This window comes from Nyctibius grandis, chromosome 4, assembly GCF_013368605.1.
Source record: "Nyctibius grandis isolate bNycGra1 chromosome 4, bNycGra1.pri, whole genome shotgun sequence".
In the NCBI taxonomy this organism is placed as follows: Eukaryota; Metazoa; Chordata; class Aves; order Nyctibiiformes; family Nyctibiidae; genus Nyctibius; species Nyctibius grandis.
This window is the reverse complement of record NC_090661.1, coordinates 15,984,007-15,999,500: the sequence shown is the minus strand read 5'-3', so window position 1 is coordinate 15,999,500 and position 15,494 is coordinate 15,984,007. Positions and strand designations below refer to the sequence as shown.

General features: G+C 39.8%; 1 protein-coding gene across 14 annotated transcripts in view; it reads left to right on the top strand.

Moving 5' to 3' along the window:
* The window catches only part of SERGEF (secretion regulating guanine nucleotide exchange factor), a 258,027-nt gene that overhangs the window by 25,281 nt on the left and 217,252 nt on the right, over positions 1-15,494 (top strand). For all 14 annotated transcript variants that reach the window (XR_011048014.1, XR_011048015.1, XR_011048016.1 and 11 more), the window contains one exon: positions 12,049-12,209. Coding sequence is in view for 8 of the 14 variants with exons in the window: in XM_068399175.1 (XP_068255276.1) it covers positions 12,049-12,209 (161 nt within the window). In the remaining 6 variants the exon portion in view is untranslated. The remainder of the gene's footprint in view (positions 1-12,048; positions 12,210-15,494) is intronic.

Below are 15,494 nucleotides of genomic sequence, written 5' to 3'. Positions count from 1 at the left end.
GTTGGTGGTGTTTTCCAGATCAGTGTTTGTTTTGGCAGTACATTTTGGATACTAATTTTTTTTTTTTTTATAACCATATGCATGGAAGAACAGACTGTGAGGGCACTAACACCATGTAGCAAGATTAACCTGCTGCCTTGAGAAACTTGCAACCAAAGGCTAAAGAGGGCCAAACCAGCCAACTTGAGGAAGGCCAGTGAACAGGAACAGCTGCCAGCTGCAGGTACATCTAGGAGGCACTGGATGTACTTGGTCAGAGAGGCATGACCTAGAGCTGGCCTCCAGTGGTTGTACAGCAAGCTCTTGTTGATTAAGTGAGGCTCAGTCTCAATGGCACTGATGAAGAAACAAATCATTCCTACCCCAACAAAAATTTTGAAAGGGAGTTTGCAAGCTTTTTTACATGCTTGTGTTGTTTTCTAAGTCCTCTTTTGTATAGGTGGAGAAGGAGCTATTTCAAGCCCAGTTTGTGACATGGTAGTTGAAATTCAGGTGCAACTCCCTCTGTTTTTTTTTGTAGTTCCGATTTGAACTTCAGTGCAAACACTGTCTCTCAGTGTAGGTACCTATATTCGGTGTGGATCCCAAACAGCTGAGACTGAGAACTGCAGATGAAGGGGAATTGCATTATCTATGTCCCTTAGGATGCACTTTAGGTTTGGGGGTTGTTCTGCTGAATTTAAGAGCTTATTTGCTTCAGGTCTACTTTCTTCTCTGTCCAATATTACGAGGAACACAGTATGTAATAAGAATAAAATAATAACAATACTTGTAAGTTCCCTTTTTTGGGACAAAGACCTGGATGATAAGAAGGTATTAGCGTCTGATTCATGCAGAATAGACACCCTGGGAGGGGTGGGGTTTCCTTAGGTAACTCATTCTTGCTTGTACTCAGTGTCACTTAATTGAAAGAAAAATTGTACAAAACATTGTGCAGTCAAAGATCTATTCAGGGACAGTGCTTTACGTCAGTTTTGCGAAGATCTTTTTATCATGAATATAGGAAACCTTATTTTTCTAGAATTTCTGAAAACTTACCTTTACAAAGCCACTCAAAATATATATGCAGAAACTCCTCTAGGATTAGGTCTTCTGACTTGTCCTTTCCACCCTGAAATAATAAGCAAACTGAAAATCAGTTTGACATTTCATCTAGAGTTTTGGACCTTATAACAGCCAGTGGTTGTTTTGTAGGAATTTGCCTATACACAAATGTTTTCTTTCAGGCTTGTGCCTGCTAGTGGCACAGCTGACTAGAGCCAAAGCAGTTAATTTAAAAGAAAATGGACAATAAACTGCCAAAAGAGAAGGTCAGGCTATGGGCACAATATAAAGGTAGCAGTGTGGATTTCTAGAAGTTCATCTGGTTTGAAGAATCATCCTGACAAGTGACACAGTAGAAAAGAGGGTGTTAAATCCTTTTGTGCTTGTCTCCTCTTGCTTTCTCTCTTTGCTAGAGGTTAAAAAACCCAACCAAACCATCCCAAAACACCATGGGCATGCACACAGGCAGAAACTGATAGTTGAAACATAACAAACTGCTGATGTGTCAGATTTAAAAATCTAGAGTAGTTTTTTAAAGTTCCTCTAATCCACCAGAGCAGTGTTAGAGAAGTGTTCATCAAAATCAGGTCGCCCCATGCCCTTGGGATTCAAGTCCCTGCAGTGAACTGATCCTCTGTATACAGAAACTTGACATGGAAAATTGTTTCTGAGTTTCTGATTTTTAAGCTTTTCACTTCAGAGCAAAGCAATGACTCTTCCTCACCTGGCCATCTGCTTTAGATAAGGAGAAAACAGTATCTTTACAAGCTGTACTATCTCATTGTATTCTGTGAAGCATGAAGGGGAGGGTACCACTTCTTTTGATCAACTTCATTTTTAATGTCAGGGAAAAGAAGGCTGTGAAGAGCCAGAAGCTTTTTGTTCTTATCTTCATTGTTGTTCCCTTCTTACTCCTAAAGAGAAAAGTTCTCATTTCTCCCTTCTCTCACTTTCAAACCTAAACCCCTCTTATTAACAGGCAGCATAGCACATCAATACTTATATCACAACCCTGTTCATGTACATATTTAGGTAATCCTTAAATATAGATGCGCTGGCACTGCAAGCAAATACAGATGCTATAGCTATACAGAGGTGGTTATGGGCAGCTGTTGCTTCATTTGGTAAACACCAGAAGTAAATCTCACTAGTACAATTTCCTCTCTGCAGGGAATTTCAGATTTCTTTACAGGAGGGACTTGCATTGCATTTACATAGGTAATAACATTTCTAAAATGTTTCTAAACTTTAAGACTTCCAGATCTAAACTTCTGCCTCATGCTCTGTGTCCTGTAGTTCTGAAATGCTAAAAACAACTTACAGTCTCTTAATATGTGAATTCTAGTGAGTTAGAGGTCTGAGCTGGAACAAGAAGGCAGGAGTCAGGGCTCTGCTAGCTGGATAGCACACTTTTGTAGATGATGGAGTTTTTTCAGGGCTTAAATGGCATTTAGATACTTTTGCCATTATGCAACTATTTACACCTTTGTCCCCTCTCTCCCTGCACTCTCCTTGATGTTAAGCATCTTGCCCATACGTGTCGTTTGAAGTGGAATCTTGTGATTTTTTTTTTTCCCCCCTCCATACACTTTAACTCAGTCTCTCTTGAGGGTAGGGAAATATGGGGATAATATTCCAATCACCTTATTTCTCATTATTCATGTCTTGACTTCAAATGGCATGAATTTTCCTTCTCATCCTCTTTTAGACTGTTTTGCTCCTCATCAGTGAGAATGCTGCAGTTAACAGCTGGTTGTTATTTGAGGTGAACATCCCACTCTGTCCTAGTCAATTGTAGTTGCTGTTCTAATGGTTCTGACTCCGAACAAGCAGGGTGATCTCCTGGGAGGCTCTGGAGGTGCCGTCGTTGGTTTTGTGATACTGTTCTTTTTCTGTACTTTATTTCTTAACAACAGCATACAGTTAGGGTTCAACTCCACTGAATGTAGAACTCAGCTGCTTCTGGAGCTGCTGAGAAAGTTAGAGCCACTTAGCAAGTCCCAGGATTGGTCATGCTCTATTTTTATAATGTTTCCTGTTTCTTTGTAGGTATTGTGACTCTTACTCTTCATAATCATGTGTGTCTGAAGCTTGCTATCTAGTGAAATCTCTGTGCAGATGGTCTCTGAATATTTGTTCTTGTGAATGCATCTTGTGGACAACAGCAAAAAAGCCTGGTTCTTCTTCAGACTGCCGTTCCAGAGCATTTCTTGTAATATTTCTCTGTGTGTCTTTCCACAGCATGCCCCCGAGTCTTTTGACAAGGTAAATATTAGCACTGAGAACTTAATTACCTTCACTTTGTTTCTTTCTTGTAGACAGATGCCTGTTCCTTCTTGGATAGCCGCAAATGGCAATAGGATATTGAGAGTAGCAGGATCACTTGTGTTCTCCAAATTAGGCAGATTCAGAAATGTTTGCAAGATTGGAGCTATAGGTAATGCTTTTCATAAAATGATCTAGAAAACATGGATATATTGTAATTTGTAATCTCCGAATAAGATTTTCTGTAGCACTGTACTACCTTAAGTCTAATGAAACAAGACCTGGACCGTGCCTCAAAGGGGATAAATGCCTGAGCAGTCTGTTTATAGAGAAAGAGTAGGAAACAAGATACAAGAAAATAACTGTGAACAAATAAAAGCATATGCCTTATAATAGTTCAAGGGTGTTGCTTTTTCAAAATGGTGTACAGAAAGAATTGAGTAAGAGCTTAGAAAGATATATCTGTTCAGTTTTCTGGGGAATGTTAGAGGAAGATGCTGAACTGCAGAAGAAAGGAAATTCCAGGTTAGGGAGGCCTATATGGAAGAAAGCATATAACAGTGCAGAAGGGCATGGAGATATAAATATAGAATGTCAGTAAAAGTGTATGACTCATACTGCTGTAGTAGCACAGTGCAGAATTTATTTGCAGAAGTACAGAACAAAACCCCTATGGTATACTATGATGCATTTGCAGATAGTTTTCTATAGCTGGTTAATGTTTTATGCATCCTGCTTTTTTAGAGGCATCACTAAATTGTGCCTTGATTTTCTTTTTTTTTTCTTTTTGTTAGGACTTTGTTTTTAGATGAAGAGTTAAGTCCTCTATTGAACCTTGAACGCAGCAGTTCTGTTTGCTGGGTAGAGATGAGTTTTTAATCATGTAACTAAATTTAGCCAGCAATCTGCATTTTAAGGCATTGCTATTAAAAGTCTAAAAGTGAGATATGTATTGTAGTTTGAATTTAAAATGAGCCAGAGGCACAGCTGGTGAGGCAGTCATGACTCTCTAATCATGAGTGGAGAGAAATGAGAAGGGAATTTTCTCATCTTGCAGGATGGATGCAAAGTGTGATGGGTGCTTTAACATCTCCCCATGCCTCCACCCTCCCTCCCCCAGCTTTGTTTCATGATTGCATGGACTTCATGACCCTCCCTCTGCATTTTATTTTTTAAGCCAAGATCATATATCTGTTTGATATCAGCAGTATGAACACAACTTTACAAGCATTTAACTTCTTACATTTTAATTTTTCTTTCAGTTTATTTAGAACTTCATATGGTACTTTGTGTTTCCAGTCTTTCCTCTAAAAGCAAACCAGCCTTTATCCCATCCAAAACCCAAACCCAGAGGCAGGACTTCCAAGGCATCTGGAGAGTCTTGGAATTTGCCCTACTCAAAAGTTATTTTTGTCCATTCTTTCAAAGCAGTGAAGCATGCTATTAAGTATGTGAATAATCCCATTAGCTGAACATTGCCCATCTTGAGACATAACTTGGTGTAACTATGGAAGCAAAAATGAAAAAGCGTACCTATATTTAATGAATGAAAGTCAAAGCTATTCTGATGTTTAATGGTGTCGACAGTCCTGATTGATAAAGATGGATCTGTTGGCAAAGTGCGTGATAAACTTAACTTGCAGTGTCACATCATATGCTATCTCTAGCCTATCATACAGAATATTAAATTGACTTAGTACAGCACTGCCTTTAGCAATATTTGCTGTTGCCAAGATCCCATTCCCAAGGCTATTTTTCAGCCAGATCGATTCCTTGGCTCAGTTTACCTTCCCCATCACAAATAGTTCTAGCACAATGAAGGCTGATGGCCTAGGGGTGAGAACAACTATCTGGGTCCAAAGTTTCTCAAGCTGTCTTGGTGTAAACTGTTGCCTAAGGAGTCCTCAATCTGTGCTTTGAACCATTTAGTCTGTGCTAAAAGGCTGTCACAGTCCCAGTGTCTTCTCTTGGAGAGTCTCCCACATCCTCATACCTTCACCTGCCTAGCCGAGTATTGTCCATTATATCACATTATCATACGAGTGATTGGATGTGTAATGTTTTGGTATCTCCAGCAAGCTCTGAAAGGAGACCGGGTGATGTTCCCCTATGCTGTATCTGTTTACATTAATGCCGTTCAACAGAGTTCCTCCTGGTTGGATGAATTTTCTTTCATGGTGTGTAATTGTCTTCTAGGTTGATTTCTTAAATTTCCTATTTTTTTTAGCAATAGGAATGGGTCACAGTGGGAAGCCACTTGTTTGCTGGATCATAGATGAGCCACTGATTCTAGTGGTGTGAAATCCCTTAGGTGTCTTGTTGCTTTGTCTTGCCCATGTGCTTGTGATTAAATTGGTCACCAGATCTGGGGACATCTGATGTAGCTCAGAATGGCAGAAATTTTTGGCCCACTTGAAGAGTATGGGAGGATTAACTTACAAATCCATAGCTATTGCAGGAGGACTGGCCAATGCCCTTATGATTCTCTTCCTGTGGCACTTGTGGCCTTTTGTTGCAGGGCTAAACCTATTTATAGGGTGCTTGGAAACCCTTGTGAACTGCAGCATGTTGAAGACATGCTCTGTGGACTATTCTGAACTAGCTGTGTATTGCAATCTGTGACTGCAGAAGGCTGAAAATGGCAATTGAAATGATCCTAATTTTCTATTGCTGACATCCCTGAAATGCTTTTGCTGTTTTGTCTGAATTTTTCTGAAGAGGCGTGACCTCAATAGTATGCATAGATTTGTGTTTTAGTGATACATTTTTAATAGCGATGATAAATGAATATGGAAAAAAATTCAGGAGCATGTCCTATTATATAAAGATGCAGAAGTCTGTAAGGAGGTCATAGAAAGAAGATGTGTTAAGAGATGTGGGCAGCTCTGGTACGCTGTACTCCCGTGTAAGAGGATGAAGGGGCCATTCAAACCTTTGCCAGAGCAGATAATCCTGCTTTGTACTGAAACCATGCACAGGTACAGGTGTTAGACTGTAGGTGTGGTAGTGATGCCTTTGTTTCCAGCTGCTGAATTAAAGCTGTCTTCAGCCAAGAAGGAATTAGGGATGGATGGATGAATGTTTTTCTGTAAGGTTGCCCTGCACAGAGGCTGTTTCTAGGTAGACGCGGAAGTTTCTCAGAATGGTTGAAGGGCATTAGTGATTGTCCTAAAGGACAGCAGAGATTTGTAGTTGTGGGAGAGGTGCTGGTTTGCCCGTTGTGGGGCAGGGAGGAGGCAGAGGCAGCCTCTAAATGCAGTTTTTAATACCTGCTCCTGTGAATTTGCATGTGAAAGGAAGCATTAGGATTTTATATAGAACTTCCTATTTCAAGTCTGAATGAGATTAAGCATTCAGTGTGAATATCCAGAGTTCATTTGAAAAGTAATTGTTAATGCAACGGTGAATTGAGATAGATGAAAGAGTTTATCTAGGCTAGTATTTATGAAAGGATAGTTCAAAGCTTGCCTGGATACCAAATAGAGACTTCAAGGAGGTAACACTAGTGCAATCATGATATTATCTTAGAACAGGAAAACTGATATAAAGATGAATCTGAATCTAGTGAAAGTAAGGAAATTTTAATGTTGCTACTTGTCTGTTGTGTTTTACTGAGAAACCAACATGTTTTTAAAACTAAAATGCATTTTTTTTTATTGCTAATTGTCTCCAAATACTTATGTGGCTGAGCAGATTGATTAAGAAAGTGCTAAAGGGGAAAAATGACATGCTCTGCAGCCTCAGCAGCACCATAAAGCAGCACAGTAAGAGCTACAGTGTCAGGCAGGAATCAACTAGAAGTGCTTTATGTGATGTTGCTGGATTTGCAATACTGGAAGGTTGTGAACTTGTAATTTTGAGGCCATTCTCAACTGTCTATGCTTTGTGATAGCATAAGGACAGAAGGATGATGTGAAGAAAATGCAGAGGAGCCTTTCTGATAGTGGAGTGCCTAGTGTAGTGCTGCAAGCACTTGAATATGCACATACCTTCATCTGTATTCTGTGAGGGACGTGAGCATGTGTTTCAGATGATTTGCTGCGTATGGATACTGATGCAGACTGCTGTGTTTACAGTTCAAAGAGCAGGAGGAAACTAGATCTCTATGACTGTCTAGAATCTCAAATGATGTAGCATACTGCTGTACGTACTATTTGCTTCAGGGGCTGTTGGGAAGTTTTTCTTAAAAATCTTCTGACCTCTTTCCTTCTAGCTTTCTGAACTCCTGTACTGTGTGTTTCATTCAAGTTGTACACTGGAATGACATAGGATGCATGAATTATATCTATTACTCCTTAATTGCAAATGTTATTCAACCCTCTGACCTTTATTTGATGTAGCATTTGCCTGCTGAAAAAAGGAACAGTTGCAATGAAATCCTCTGTGGATGTTCACAGTTGAATTGAAGTGTCTTCTGGAGTTGGAGCCTCCATGCTCAGAACATGGCAAGATCAAGGTCTTCAGAAGCATTGTTACTATCTTAGAACTGGAAAAGCTTTCCAGTGTTGTATGCTTCTTTCTTTCACACAAGCTGTGGAAATAACTCCTGCCTTTTGTGCCCTGTGTAAAGTCTGGTATGAAATATCTCATTTTCTGATGCCTCAACCACTTCCATGGTTGATGTACTCTGTCCAGTTGACTCATCACTGTGTATGTTTTCTTGACTTCTAATTAAAATCTGTTCTAATATTAGACCAACACTCCTTGTTATATCACCCTTCATTCTTAAGTAATTCATCCTGCAGCCTCCTTAACCTGTATGACTAATGTCTTTTCTCAAATATTCTTAGAACATTTTAAAATACCATCTATATTATAAGCAGCACAGTAGCAATACCTTTCATTACAATTGCTTAGCGCTTTCTGTCATAACTCAGTGATTTCTTTTGCTTAAGATTTTGACGAAACTTCAACCTTTTTGGCTGGAATTTTCCATGCATTGGTGTTTGCCTCAGCCTAAAATTTCCACCTGAGACTGGTTTGTTTGTTTGTTTGCTGAAAATATAATCAGTATTTCATAGGGAAGATGCTTCTAAATCAGCTTCAGTTAGGTTTTCTCACAGAAAAGACAGATTTAATTTTTTTTTAAAAGGATCCCTAGGCAGATGTGTTCAGCTGAAAAATAGGAAAGATTGACCATTATCAGGGGACTGAGGATGGGAGGGGGAATGCTCACCAAACAGGAGCAAGTCTGGGGAATGAATTTCTGCTGATTGGAAGTGAGAACTGAGCTGATGAACACTGAGAAGGAACTGGTTGCTTACCTAATCTTTGGGCATTCAAGAAGTTCTTCCTAAAAGCAAAAATTAATTTATCTGGCTTTAATTTTTTTAATGTATTTTCTCTATGTTTGCCTACCAATAGCCACCTGAAACTTGTTTCCCTTATAGTGGCAAAATACGAAAAAGCTGATTGTAATTATTTATGTTTGTAAACAGAAACAGTTTATGTTCTTCTAAAGGCTCTGTTTGGTTTTGCATGTGTAAGTAATTCTGTGCTTGCTTGTCCAGTGAAAGAAGGCAGAATCTGTGGATGGAAGGTGTTTTGTTGTATCTAAGCATTATTGCTGTCTGGTTTTAATTCTTCAAATATGCTTGCATTCTTCAGTTCCACTGAATTTACTGGACTAATTTGCAGTAACAGAGATGAGCGTACTTCAAAGCCTTTGTAAGGCTGGATAAAACCACTGGGATCGTACTGTTTCCAGTTCTATTACTTCCATTTCAACTTGGTGTCACTGTTGAAATTTCAATGTAGGGCCTCAAAAATTGATCCAATAACAGAACTGCAGAGGAGGAGACCAATACTCACAGTGTAGTAGAAAAAAAAAGACCAAACTTGTATAGACCCTGGCACATAGAAAAGATACTAGATAGTGAAGAGCTTTTTCCAGTCATTGATAAAGACACAATAAGCAGCTGATGGCAACTGTAGTTAGACAAATTAATCCTGTTGAAGAGAGAGATGGTTTCTGAAAAGTAAAAACAGTTAAACATGGAGACAGAAGCGTGGGGCAGATGATGGACTCACTAGCCCTTAATTCATAAGGGGAAATTATGTATGCAGTTTAGTTTGACGTCGGAGTAAGTGGTGGTGATGTTTCGCTCTGATCTTACAGTTGGGGAAGCTGTAGACTACTCATGTCCACCTTTCGCTGCCCCTTGGCAGAGGGGAACAGAATTGTTTGCACAGAACTTGCTCTAGCAGCTTGTCATCAAGATGGTGATCGTGTCAGCTGCTGCCTGGTTTCTGCTGGTCACTGACAGGGCAGGAAAATTTTCTCGGTGAGTAACTGGTCAGGTGTGTGTTGGGATTTTAAATTGCCTTCATCTGAATCCAGACACCAGCAGCAGACAAGACTTGAGACAAAGTGGAGCAGTACCCTGATGTGATGATGCAACGGATCATTTTTGTTATATGAGTGGCCGGTGTTTCTTGTTCATGTCTGGGTCCAGGCAGAGCACCAGATTTGGCTGGGGAAAGAATTTTTTTCTCCCAAAAGTCAGACATGAGAGGAACATCTGCTGCCCCTGTGTACAGGATAGTGCTGTAGACTGCGTATGAGGATCTGCGTCTGTATTATCAAATACACTACTTGCCTTTCCAGGGGCCTTGTGAGTTGCTGATGTTTTTGCCTGTGGTACTTGATGCTTTTGGCTTCTGAAAGTTGAAATGCTTTAGTTAAACTATGGTCCTTGGGATCAATACAGCAATGTCTGGGTAGGGCTTGAGAGCCTGCGGTGTGTTAATGACCTAACTAGATGTTACAGAAAGCCTTTCTGGCTTTGAATTTCATAAAACTCAGCTTCAGTTCCTGCAGTTGATACCAAATAGAGCAGCCTGCCTGACTAGATAGGTGCAGTGACCTGGACTGATGTAAAAGCCTGCAGCTTAGTCTACGTTTAAATTTGCTATGTAACATGCTGATGTATGAGGCTTCTTGCAACATTTTTGCAGCTGCCGATGTTTTTAGCAGAGTTCTATACAAACTGCGAAGTAAGTATACTACCTCCAGAACAAGGATGATTTTTAAACTGCAAACTGTTTTCCTAATCTCTGTAAGGTATACTGGTGGTTCTCTTAATGAAACTTGTTTTAATGCTTTAACCTAAAAAAATGAAACTACTATATTGAAAGACCTCACTTGTATTGGAAGTAGTATGTGGTTTTAACTTTTCCCTGAACTGCTAGGAAGATCCAAAGGAAGAAAATCTATGTATCCTTGAGACAAAAGGACAACTAATTTTATCAGTTAATTGTTTCAGGGGAAGCTTATCAGTCAACTGAGAGAATGCGCCTGAAAAGCTGTTGCAAAGATTGGAGAAAAAGATACCACTGCTAGCAGATTTCTAAGGAAAATGCATATATTTCTCGTTTATTTAAATATACAAAATTAGAGATTTCCAGTTTATTTGTGAGATACATTATCAGCTTAAACTCTATCAACCAGCAGTGCCCACCTGTGTCCCCTTTAAGACAGTTTAACAGCACCCAAAGGAAAAGGGAGGTGTTCAGGTTTCCGAAGGATTGTGTTATGGCATGTGTTGAGAACGCCCTCAGTTGTCATCTTTGGGCAGTGTGACTGGTACCTGCTGCTCCTGACCCCTCTGTGGGATATGTCTATACTGACTGACAAGGGGATTAGTGTGTGTGTTCAAGCTGAATTTCTTGACTTGGTCATATTTTCCTCAAATCCACATCATTTGGCGTATGACTTGATGACTTGAATTCAATTCTGGAGAGGAGTTTGAGGCTTGGCTGAAGTGTGTACATAACTCAAGGTTATTGCAGGCTTCCTTCTGGGCTGGAATGGGGGTTGCTGCTTCTGGTTCAAACCGAGCTGAGGACATACTGTTTATGCTATGTAACTTTTTTTAACTGGAAGGCCAGAAGTGACAGCTTTTCATGACTTACCTGCAGAGATCTAGTTACTTCATTAAGAAAATAAAGCTGTCACTTAGCATTAATTTCTTTTTTTTTTTTTAATATTGGGAACTGAAGGTAAAAAGCATTGCTTTTTGGATGTTATCCATACTGGAGAACGGACTTTTGAATGTCAGTCCCACAGCAGTCAATTCGGTATAATATCGGAGAGAAGGGTGATCCAGATACTGCTGATTTCATTTAAAGTTATCTTTCCTTGGCCAACATGTGATTCCTGTGAAAACAAACTGGTGCGTTTCCAATGCTTAATGATAGCTGTGGTGGTGTTTCTGCCTGACCAGTTGCTGTCCTGAGGGCTGTTACTTTCCTAACAGAAATTGTGACAGAAGGTAACTTCTATGAGGAAAACATAAACTGTATGTTAAATGCAGGACATGCCATGGAAGTCTCTATGGCAAAAGCTGGGGATAGAGAAGAACCTTTTACGTTTCAGAATAAGCTGTTTTGTGTGTGCTTCTGTTAAGCTAAAACCAAAGTGTGTATATTGTACGCAGAATATCCAGGTTATGCAGCTTTACTGACATGGTTTTATTTAGGCCCAGGCCACCCTACAGATGTTATTCTGCTAGAAAACAAGTTAATGAAGTTTGAGTAACTGCATAATAAGTACATCATAATAAGTCTTTAGATAATTTTAATATTTTTTTCTTCTGCTCCCAGAAGTAAGTTTTCAGTAGGCTTTTTTTTAAGCTTTAGATAAGATGAATCAAGAAGTGTTGTTCTAGTTTTGAATTGGTATCCAGTTGTTCTAGGAACCTAGTGAATAAGTAATCTTGAAATGTGTTTTGTGTTTAGAAACTGGCAAGGTATTCACCTGGGGCAGAGCGGACTATGGGCAACTTGGAAGGCACGCAGTGGTTTCTGATGGGCAGGAGGCGTGCACAGCATCTGAACAACACTTGGAGCTGTCGTGTAACATCCCTACTTCAGTGCCTTGTCTAGATGGAGCATCTCAGGTAAATAAGAAAATTACTATTTTTTCCCTTTTTTTTTTCTTTTTGGGTGCATTAAAATAATCAGAACAATTTCCTAATAGAACCTTTTCAAATGCTGCAGCACAAGCCCTTGCTGCTCTTCCTGTAAGCTCAGAAGTTAATACAATTCAATTATTTCAAATTGTTTAAAAGGCTTTTGCATTCAGAAACTGATTTCTCCTTGGTGGAACCAGAGTTACCATTAGCAGAAGATGCCAAGTTCTCTCAGATATCAATGTGTGCTGGAGATAGTTGCACCTGCAATACAGCCTAGCAGATGAGCTGGGGCCCTGCCCAGTTGCAGCATTACTTTTGTCTGAAGCCCTCTGTAACAGTTTAGACAATGGCCTTTCTCTAGCTAATAAATAATAGTGCCGCAGCTTCTAGAATATTTCTCTACCTTATAACATCCTTGAGTGATATTGGAGGCTTTCTTTTCATATAGCTAGTTTGATACAAAATGGTTTCTCCTCAAGCATAAAGGTGATCAGAAAGAAAACTTTACTCAAGTTCCTTGCTGTAGTCTGACACAACATGCAACCTGTAGTGTCTACAAACCATTTTTTGGCTTTTTAGTGGCTGAGAGGCAGCCTATGGCAATTGGCCTGTTGGCAGGCAATGTGCAGGTCCCATCTGGGCAGATAACCAGTCAAAAGGTATGCGTCTCCCTGAGGGGTAGCTGGCAGTCAAAATGCAAGGGGTGAGTACAGGTTGACAGCTTCAGCTGCAATGTACGTACTGCATCTCCGTCTCCTGGTAATCTCCCATGGTGAGACTTTGGTTAGAAGAGCCAGCCTCTGCCCTGTCCCATCATCAGTGTTCTGTGAATGTGTACACTCGCAGACATGAATTGGAGCTTCAGCGCCCAGGGTGCTGCAGTAATGAATTTGTTTAGTCTGTGTTGACTCCACTGAGTCTCAAAAGGCTTTCTTACTCATTTTGAGATGGGTGTCCCTGCTTTTGTCATTAGGTGTCTGTAGAGAACACCATTGTTGAATCTGTTTCACACTGTTTTTCATTTGTGCTGTGGGCAGTGCCTCAAGTACATAGTTCTGTCATTTCTCACACAATACAAAGCCAAGGCAGCCATAGCTTTTGCATAGGGGAACTTATGCTTGGCAGGATGAGTGATCCATGAAGGTGAAGGAAAAGGATGCATTCAGATATATTCATTGAAAAGGAAGAGAAAAACAATCTCATCTTCATTCTGCTGCCCTCAGCACTGTTCCTCCTTGTAGACCTTTGAGAGACCTCATTTGAGTGATTAGCAATGGCAGTGTTCTGGAGCAGGCATCATTCTTTGCAGAGCTAACAGTATGAAGATGATTTACGAAGAGCGTGATCAAGAACTAGTATCATTTGTACCCTAAGAGGAGCTGTATTGATGAGAAAAGGAAAAAGCAGATAATAAGATCCTAAATTACTTCACTTCAAGATTACAAAATAATACCAGAGCTAGAATTTATACTTAAAAATGCATTAAATTGCAGTATGTAGGCTATGTAGAGCGTGAGTCGGTTTTTGTTTACACACAAGCTATCCTTTTTCTATTTGTTGTGGTATGGAGACGAGGTTTTATTTGAGAGCTGTCTTAAAAGGAATACAGAGAAGATGAGTTCTTTTCCACGTTTACCTTGAATTAACAATTCCAATTTGCGTGTTTAATGCAGAGAGCCAGTTTAACAGTTGAGGGTTACAACTAATGATTTTTATCCATGGTCTGTTTTTATAAATCACTTTAATGATTCAACTGAATTTTTGGCAAAGTTGTGGTCTCCTGATTGCCTCTGCACTTCAGTTAATATTGTTAAAACCAAAATGGAGCAACTAATCTAAGGATTAGAGGACAGTCTAAAAGGCACACTAGTTTACCTCAAGGACAGCACGGTAGATTTAACCTCCTGTGCTGCTCCTTGTCTCCATGCCCACAGCTTACCTGCTTTCTCCACCAAAGACCAGGAATTCTTCTTTCTTTGTGCTGAAATTGATATAATGTCTGTGTCTGTCTACCACTCCAAAACCTGATTTTTTTGAAGTGTTGCGAGTGATCTATTTATTCCATTGTGAGTTTGACTGCATCTCACAAACTCATTTGGACACATTAACCTTGAGAAATATGAGCACTTCTTTTCTTTCAACTGAAACAATGGAAGAACAAAAGCCTGAGTTTTAGATAATTATCTACTAATCCGAGTATGTCTTCCTGGCAACTTTAAAAGAGTGGGTAGACATCAAGTTCCTGGAGTCTCATGTGTTTAAACTTTTTGAATTATGTGACTGCAGGTCTGTTTATTATTTCTTCTCAGTGCTTTGGTGCATAACCACCATGGAATAGGATGAGGCACTGAAAAGGAACTTCAGGCTGTAGCTGAAGTCAGTTGTGCAAGACATTACGCATGCAGTGCTCTTGTGTTGTGGGGCGTCCTTGATTGGACCTCTTCAGAACATCTGACTCATCTGCTGCCTGATGTGCATTCATATCCACAGCTCTTCAGATGAAAGGACACTTAAATACAAATGGCCTGAAATATGATGAGCCTCTGTATTTAGCAAATGCTACAAAGACCTGGTTTAATGTTTCCTCCTTGTCAAAATGTTTTTCTAGTCTGTTTGATATTTTTGGTTTTAATAGCTATCAGTTTACTGTTTGTGGTACGTTCAGCATGTCATTCACATTGCAGCAAACATTTGCTGCAGCAATAAACAAGTGAGAAGTCATTGTGCAGTGCTGAACATTTCTTGGTAAACTGGATGGAAGAAAAGGCTACAGTCATTTTGGATATGCAGCACTGTTCACTTGGAGCCATGTTTTCATCATATCCTTTCTCTAATTAAAGCAAGCTGTGCTTGGTTACAGTTTTCTGAGGAGGGAGATCTGAAATTTCAGTTAGGAAATTAAAAAAAATTCTGTGTCACACTATCACTTCTGGGTATGTGTTTTCTTGGGCTTAATTCCCTTCTCAGTTTTAGCATCACCCAACTTAAATCTTGATGGTGGATGTAGGGGCCAGTTGTGTCAGGGAATGAAAATAACCAATGGAGTTGTGGCAACCTGTACCTGCTGTGTTTATGCTGATCCTACTGTGGTCCATAATTCCAGTGTGTATGTTTGTCCTGCACAATACAGGTTGGTTTGGATCCTCCATATGGTTCCTTTCTTCAGGGAATGCCATTGTGAATACACACATTCTTATGGCCCTTTGCAGTCAAAGTTCATTGCCACTCTCTTCAGTGGCAGTTGCAGTAATGTGTTGTTTTTGTTTAAGT